Here is a 9,274-nt window from a genome sequence, read left to right as displayed (position 1 = left end):
TAGAGACTGAAGTGCATAGCCCGATGACAAGATAAAGAGTGTTTTTTATGCCTACGCACAATGCATGAACAGGAAATGTGCAGAACAAATTGTGCCTTTTTCCTTTGAACGTTGGTGTTATTAACTTTGTATTATATCAAATATGGAAAATTTCCCTTTGGGATCAACAAAGGATTTCGTATTCTTATTCGTATTCTTATCCGTATTCGCGTTCTTATTGGTATTGGTATTCGTATCCGTATTGAAGCATGAAGGAATGCATACAGCGACATCTGTTGGCATAGACAAACTCGCCAATGTAATCATTTATAGGATATTAAAAAAAAATACATTTGGCCAACTACCCATTGGCCAACTACCCATGCATGCGATAAATATGTGACATACCATTAGCAATTCAAGCAAATTGCTACGTGGAATTTTAATAGACAAATCAATTGTACAGGTTGTCATAATAAAATGATTTCTAAATAGCGCCCCACAGTGGTGAATTATGCTATTACGTCATTGCCATCTTTCCCAACCGACAAGGATGGTGTAGCTGTGATAATAATTTAGTTTTAATGTTTCATAATTTTTGAAATTTGTCTTTAAATTCTATAATTCTGAAGTAGACAAAGATTCTTAGAGACGGGTATGACGATACATTAGTGTGTCTTTAGTATTATACCTAACTGGTAGGTTAATAGGGTTAATGCAACCGCAACAACGCATCAATGAAGATCGACATCAAATCAGTTTGGATAAGGGGTAAAATAGTTCAATGTAGGATGAAAGACTCATTCTTTTAGTTAGGCTTCAAACATCCATCTCATCCCCATCCCCTTCTTATTTATTTGGTCAAAACTGTTTCAGACAACACAATCAATTTCAAATCAGTATATAGTAGTATGTAGTGCTGCTATGAATACAAAGCCAGTATGTAGTAGTATGTAGTGATATGAATACAAAGCCAGTATGTAGTAGTATGTAGTGATATGAATACAAAGCCAGTATGTAGTAGTATGTAGTGATATGAATACAAAGCCAGTATGTCGTAGTATGTAGTGATATGAATACAAAGCCAGTATGTAGTAGTATGTAGTAGTATGTAGTGCTGCTATGAATACAAAGCCAGTAGAGAAGAAAAATAGCTCTTTAAAAGTCACATGCACTTTAATGTATTTTGGCGAAAATTTTTCCATAGTTTCTATCTGACTGCATTTTAGTAATATTTGTATTTAGGGGTACAGATTCCATTGAAACAACATTATTTTTTGTAGGATGAGAAATAATATGGTTCAACCTCCCCCCCCCCTCCCCCACTAATCGATTTTAGTTTTGTTATCCTATATATTGAACTACTAGTCTATCAATGTTGGTTAAATTTCTAGTTCTCAAAGTTTATTATTATATTTCATCTTTTTTTTCCTAATGCCAGACGTTTCAACAAACTCAGTCAACATGAAGTTTACGACTGTCTTATTGATAACCATAGCACTATCAGCCCTGCTGATCACAGCTGATGCAGCTAAGGACACAGCAGAGCCAAAGAAGAAACCATTAGAGCAAGAAAGAGCTGCTGGAGCCTTCTTTACAAAGCAACTTAAACTGTTGAAAGAACGTGTAATCGAATTGGAAAAATGCAAATGCAAGTAGAAGGTAAGTGCATATACGCCTCTTCGAAATTTTCCCATGGTTCATTTATATGTCAAAAAGGCGACCTTGTCGGTCAAATTGCATCATTATCGTGCATGGTGACTCATTTTACAAATAGTCGTTCTAGCCCCCCGCTTTTTTTTTCTTTTTCTTTTTTAAAGATTTATAGTTTATTTTCCTTAACTCTAAAAGAAACGAGATTGCATAAATTCAAGAACATCTGTATTATTTCTCCACAGAATTAATCCTCTGCGACGAATCAATATTGACATGGAGCCTACAACATATTATGAAGATAATTCTGATTATTAAGAGAGCTCTGGTATGAACCTTTTTACGATTTTCCGTGCGACATTAACTACACACATTACCTTTCATTACTTTTCACTTTGAACGCTTTGCTTTTGGCACATAGTAGTTGTTTGTACTCACTTTACATTATTTTGAGATGAAAATAAAACCGATACTGAGAGTGATTCTGAAATAATTACTTTGTATCAAACAGTTGCCACTCAATCAGAAAGCGAGGCGATCGGATTCTTCTACAAATCAATTTACTTTGTGTTCTTAATATTGGTTTGTAATTTCTTCAAATAAATTGCTATGGCTATATATATTTGTATCTGAGTAGCTGCATGTATGTATGTATGTATGTATGTATGTATGTATGCACATGTATTTCATTGTCCGACTTTCAGTTCTTTCCAAGCCTGAAGCTTTCTCTGCCCCCCTTTCGCGTTCTCGGTCTCTCATTCCCCCCCCCCCCCACACCTTTCTCTCTCTCTCTCTCTCTCTCTCTCTCTCTCTCTCTCTCTCTCTCTCTCTCTCTCTCTCTCTCTCTCTCTCTCTCTCTCTCTCTCTCTCTCTCTCTCACACACACACGTGACACAACTGTCTCACCATAGCGAGGACACGCATGTTAACTATGTATAGAAAAGACCAGTTTCCTTTATTTCAGATATAATACAAGTCCCTTGATACTAGAATGTTATAGTAAATGCTATATCTAATATATCAAGCAAGTATGCTTCTAAATTTTCGTAAAAAATAAGCCTCGAAAGTATTATGTCGTTTTCTTTCAATATTTCCCCAACATATTATGATAAGAAATATATCTTTTTCAAAAGGAATGTAGTAAGTTAAACCCTTAGGAAGTGCTAAGACAAAACATCCTTAAGTAAAAAAAAATATTTTGAGTATTGTTTTTACAACTGGAAGGCAGGCATAGCTGTGTATTGGATGAAAGAAAAGGTCGACTCAATCGCACTCGTTCAAGTTCGATCATGATATAAAGATATTACATTGTATATTATACTAGCTAAGACATATTGCTAGGCTAATATATTGGGTATATTTTGATTTTCAACAGCCAATTTGTCCTGTGAAAAGGTATGAAGAGGAAAAATATGTGGCAGCTCTCTGTCTACATTATGAAGTCATTACTTAACTGCATGGCTATATACCTTTCTATTTTGAAGTCGCAGAGAAAAAGGTGTATTAAATCACCATTGTGGAAAAAGATTATCGTGTCTGGTTTACATTGACCTACAGCCAATTGCACACTTGCATCAGACAATATTCTGGGCTCTTTTATTTGCGGTGATGTCGTCACAACTTTGATGACGACATCATCACAACTTTGATGATGTAATCACAAATTTTGCATATCGTCATCTAGTGTAGATTCTACAGTACTAGCGCTGTTTCAAGCATTTTGTCCAGTTTACTACAGTGTATTAACTGCTTTCACTCAGCAATGTTCAGCGAGGAACCGCTTAAGTTTAAAAGCACTTGCGGTGAACGATTGATGGACCAGATTCGTCGTACTCTTGTTTGCTGATCCACATCTGTTGGAAGGTTGACAGTGAAGCCAAGATGGAGCCACCGATCCATACAGAGTATTTACGTTCTGGTGGTGCGATGATTTTGATCTTCATCGTTGGGGGCGCCAGAGCAGTGATTTCCTTTTGCATTCTGTCGGCGATACCCGGGTACATACTTGAGCCACCAGACAGTACAGTGTTGGCATACAGGTCCTTACGGATATCAATATCACACTTCATGATACTGTTGTATGTGGTCTCATGGATGCCAGCAGATTCCATACCTGTTAGAAAAATACAGTTTTAAAGTGATGTTACAATAAACCAACATAATGTTCTCGGTCAACCTTTAACATGACTAATTATGTATACCATTCCCCAATGTTTTCTTCTAAAGGGCCTTGTCACTACGAGCCATTCATTCAATTTTGCTCTTTAGTGTTATACTTTAATCATTCACTTTGACAAACCCGATATTTCAAAATAGAATGTAATTGGGTATTCCACACACTCACTGACTGTTTGAAAGCGAGGCCTTTCACTCGAAGCAGAGTGATTCCACCGGGGAATGTTTGTAGTAGTAGTAGTCTGTAAGGTACACTGTGACGGGGCGCCCTCACACATTGGTCAACCGCGCTCACGTCGGGAGAGAGGAGGCCGGTGAGGGCGGAGTGATACGAAGTGTCTTACAGTCTCTGTTTTTAGCAAAGCAACGTAGTTTTACAACGATGTCACGTGATGAAACGTATAAATATAATCATTGCATGCGTGTCTGCTATGTTTCCGGTCTTTGAAACCATGACAATAATCATTACACTATCGAACCAAAGACATAATAACGTTTGAATTAGGCGACACGGTAAATACAGCCACTGATAGTACTATAGTGCTCCCGTGCGTTTCTGCCTCTAGATGCCAGGGGCGTTTAATACACAGTCCCTCTATATGTTTTAAATGGTTTATTTTGATTTAGACAAAATGTAGCAAGAAATCGTCAGCGGGCTATCTTAAAGTGTAGCATGTGCAGTTTGTTATTGGTTTGTGTGTGGTTGTAACAAACAGAGCCAGTGAACACTAGCATAATGTACTTCAGTGCTATCTTGCTATTACGTGCACCACAGGTACTTGTCTGTGTGTGCACTAACCCGAATTGACACACAGTATGCGCCAGCTCGATCTGTGATGCGACACGTCTTTCCTCCGGGGATGGTGCGTGCGCATCCTTATCTACCTGAGTAGATGTACTTTCAAATCGTACTTACCTAGGAAAGCAGGCTGGAACATAGCCTCTGGACAACGGAACCTTTCATTTCCAATAGTGATAACTTGACCATCAGGCAACTCGTAGCTCTTTTCTAGAGATGAACTTGAAGCAGCTGTCTGCATTTCTTGTTCAAAGTCCAAAGCCACATAGCATAGCTTCTCTTTGATGTCACGAACGATTTCTCTTTCAGCTGCGAAGAGAAGATGAAAGAGATTTTAAATTTTTTCTTTAAAATCTTCGAAAATTTACTTCCATTGGCCAAAAAATATTAAAAATTAAACCTATAATAGCTGAGTAACAGACAAACAGACTCGCAATCAGCAACCTTGGATTATCCCCCCTCAAAGGTTAAAGATGAACGACCTCGAGCTCTTGGATAAAGTGTTTGACCATAGACAACGTCTATGTAAATATGTAATTCGTCTCTTCTGATCTACGCATGCGCATGTATCTGTCGTGCACTGTTTGATAGAGCTAGATGTTAAAAGTTGTTAAATGTTGAAATTTGAAACTTAGATCCGTTCATGAGTTTGTCAATTAACGTAACCTGTTGTCTGCAGCTTATTACTATAGCAACCACTCGCCCACAGGTATTTTGCCCCACTACAAAGTAAAGAGATTACTCAAAGGTTAAAGGTTACCACCTCACCTGTAGTTGTGAATGAGTACCCTCTCTCTGTCAGAATCTTCATGAGGTAGTCAGTCAGATCACGTCCAGCCAAGTCAAGACGAAGAATGGCATGTGGCAGTGCATAACCTTCATAGATTGGTACAGTATGTGTTACACCATCACCAGTATCCATGACAATACCGGTTGTACGACCAGATGCATACAGAGACAGCACAGCCTGGATGGCTACATACATGGCAGGTGAGTTGAATGTTTCAAACATAATCTGAAAATGAACACACGTTTATGTTGTTGTTATTGGTGTTGTTTTGATGATGATGATGATGATGATGATGATGATGATGATGGTGGTGGTGGTGGTGGTGGTGGTGATGGTGGTGGTGGTGGTGGTGGTGGTGGTGGTGATGATGATGATGATGATGATGATGATGATGATGATGATGATGATGATGTTGTTGTTGTTGTTGTTGTTGTTGTTGTATTGGCGCCGAGATTACTCACTTGCAAACAACAATGGTTTAGGACCCATTATTTTGCCTGAGTTTCTAAAAAAAAACTATCACTGGACTGTAGACAGTACTGAGAATATATACAATATGTATTGAATTTAAGAGAGACTTTGATTTTATCCTATCCTATCCTAATTACCCTGACATGTGTGAGCACATTCAATTTATTGTCATGCGTATCCAGGGACCAGTGTTGACCTTTCAACTTTTCATAAACTGAAATAGTTCATCTTTTCCACGCCAAATATGGTCATCAAGTATTTCAGACAGATTTCTATTTTGCTGCCGAGATCATAGATCTGATGTACGCCCCCAACGATAACACTCGCCACCTTGACATCCCCTTCTACATCATCGAATGTTTACCCATCGCTCGTACTCACCTGTGTCATCTTTTCTCTGTTTGCCTTGGGATTGAGTGGAGCCTCTGTGAGCAGAACTGGATGTTCCTCTGGGGCTACACGCAGTTCATTGTAGAAAGTGTGATGCCAGATCTTCTCCATGTCATCCCAGTTGGTGACAATACCGTGTTCAATTGGATATTTCAGTGTCAGAATACCTCTCTTGCTCTGTGCTTCATCACCTACATAGCTGTCTTTCTGACCCATGCCAACCATTACTCCCTGTGGGAAAGATCAACACAATAATTTATAGTTGGAAACACACACACACATATATATATATATATATATATATATATATATATATATATATATATATATATATATATATATATATATATATATATATATAATTTGTACGTCTAAATCTTAGTCTGTAAGATACGCCGTGATATGATGGGGCGCCCTCACACATCGTCAGCCCCTCTCAGAGAAGGCCGGTGAGGGTGGAACACGTGACCACCCCCTTTGTCCCAGTTTGTAAAACCGACCCCCCCCCCTCAATATCTGTACATATACTACCATTGCAGGAGTTATATAGAAACGCCTGTGACCAGAACGAAAAAAAAAGTCTACTTCTATCACTATCAAACTGACAAGCATTGATACAAAAACACCATCGGGCCCCTCTCATGTAGGTTCATTCACATACATGTACTTGTCTATGGTTCACGACGTAATAGTCTATCTGGTTCTAAAAATAAACTTTCACTATATAGATTATATGTTGAGTTTTGGGCGAAAAATCGCCAACACACATGACAATACAACAAAACATATAAACGGCATTCAAGTCTGCAATGAATACTTTACAACAGATGTGATCGAGGAGTTTGTATTTTAGCAACTCCGCTTGTGTACGGTCCTTTTCGAAATCTCTTGAACGGATTTTGAAATCTAAACTACCGAAGTCATCTGAGTATTTCAGAAGAACCTGCGGGTCAATGCCACTCTAATAGAATGGCAACCGTACGCGTCGTCTGTCGACTGTTGGTTCTGACAGGATACTCGTCCTGCTTGCAGGTTCACACGTTTCACTCAACACCGTGACGGAGAAGGAAGGGCCAACTTACTCCGTATGCAAGCAGGACTAACAGCCAAAACAGGATAATTGTTCATCACCGAAATGGGGGCTAAAAATTTTCGTTTGACCATATCATTTTATGTAAGGAGGTCTATGTAATGAACGAGCCGACTACCAATTTATTAATTAATGTTTAGCTTTTTACAAATATTAATACAATTTTGATGATAATTACCCAACACACTCCTGACCAGTTGTTTTGTCACATCCACAGACTTTCAATTCTGTAACTATTTGTTGACGATCGAAAGTCTTCATTTAGGCTTTTTCCATATTGAAATAGACGACCGCTAATTGAAGGTTTCATCATTACCGTATTACAGAAAAGTCGGCTGATTGCATATTTAATATGACCTACATGTTGGTGTCAGATCACCGATTGGTTTGAAGGTACAAACATGATAAAATGTGGAGTAGCAGTGAGAAAATGACATTTGATGTCCAAATAGCCTTGGTTCAAGCGCCGGCGTGCGTATCACCCAGCACAAATGAATGGGACGTTTGTGTGTCGTGAGGATTGACTGGCTGACTACCATACCACCAGTTGAAAGCACACACGCTCAATTGGAACGTTTGCACATGCGCCGATTAGCTAAGTTTTGGGCGTGGTAAAATGACAATATAACATAAAGGCTTAGACACATGAATGATGAGCGTGTCTGGGTTTCATAAAACTCAGCGGTCAGATCGTCTGTTAAGGCAAACTGAAATTACGTGGAGGGAAGAAAAATAAGAAAGCAAACTCGTCTTTACCTGATGACGTGGTCTGCCAACGATGGATGGGAAGACAGCACGTGGGGCGTCATCTCCAGCGAACCCGGCTTTACACATACCGGATCCATTGTCAACAACCAAGGCAGCAACATCTTCGTCACACATATTGAATGGTTGGTTTTAGTTGATAACTGTGCAAATCAGAAAGGGAAATATGTTCAAGAATGAAAGCAAAAAAAAAAAACGATGCTAGTTACATTTGTAAATCATTCTTTTTTGCAACTCCCAGAGTTACACTATAAATATGAAATGCGATGGTGCTTGGTGCAAGCATGTAGCCTTAGTCTCATTAAACGCACCTGTGCATGGTAGACGGCAGCAAGCTGCAGCAGGATGCGTTTAGCAATTCGGAAATAATACCTCAAGTGATAAATCCTCAATTTTCGTTTCATATGAGCATTAAGATGTTTCGTACTCAAAGCATAACGCAACCCCTGAATTTCTCCTCCCCGCAATCTGAAAATGGTAAAAACCAATAAATAATCCAAAACGTGAGATTTGTCGGTACATAGAAGCGAAATTCCACCAGCTTGCCAAAAACAATATCACTTTTTTTTTTGCAAATATGTCAAGCAGGGATAAATTTATGAAAATGTTGTCAACTCACCTTTGTGTAACATGGGACGTCCTACAAAGCAATGCCTGTCTACAGCTTACACGATCTCCTATATCACAATCGGAAACGAAAATTTAACCATATATGGACTTGAAATATTCCAGTCCAGGTAGTGACCATTCATTGATAGGGGTGAGTAGCTAGGTTTAGGGCGAGTCACGGTATTTGATCGATACTCTGTAGATGTGCTGCGGTGTTACACTAAAGACAAAAGCAACGACCACCTGTTCGATAGTGTTCCAAACGCTTGACTTAAAACCGCGTTCTCTAGGGTAAAATTGGATCCATCAAAGAATAACTTCAAACCCCTATGGAGGGGTGAGGTGAATTGGGCAAAGGAACTGGTTATAAACAACACGTGTTGATACCCGTAAAAGGCCTGAGTCTGAGCGCTCAGGTAGAATGGTGCGGTAATATGGGGTTCAACGACTTGCAACGCACGCACGCCTTGTATTCAATTCCACACGCAGACACTCCTTGTAATACAAGAGACCAATTGATTTAATCCAAAACTTGCAACAAAACAATTGCATT

The 9,274-nt window shown here is 39.0% G+C and overlaps 1 protein-coding gene across 1 annotated transcript; it reads right to left on the bottom strand.

Moving 5' to 3' along the window:
- Positions 1-2,562: 2,562 nt before the first annotated feature.
- LOC144448700 (actin, cytoplasmic) lies at positions 2,563-8,886 on the bottom strand. Its single transcript, XM_078138987.1, has 6 exons — positions 8,732-8,886; positions 8,104-8,255; positions 6,249-6,488; positions 5,375-5,621; positions 4,724-4,915; positions 2,563-3,745 (listed from the first exon to the last, which is right to left on the bottom strand). Exons 2-6 carry the CDS (start codon positions 8,227-8,229, stop codon positions 3,420-3,422), a joined length of 1,131 nt encoding a protein of 376 aa, XP_077995113.1. The 5' UTR covers positions 8,230-8,255; positions 8,732-8,886; the 3' UTR covers positions 2,563-3,419.
- Between the last annotated feature and the right edge of the window lie 388 nt (positions 8,887-9,274).

This window comes from Glandiceps talaboti, chromosome 17, assembly GCF_964340395.1.
Source record: "Glandiceps talaboti chromosome 17, keGlaTala1.1, whole genome shotgun sequence".
Classification (NCBI taxonomy): Eukaryota; Metazoa; Hemichordata; class Enteropneusta; family Spengelidae; genus Glandiceps; species Glandiceps talaboti.
This window is presented reverse-complemented; position numbering and strand designations above follow the sequence as displayed.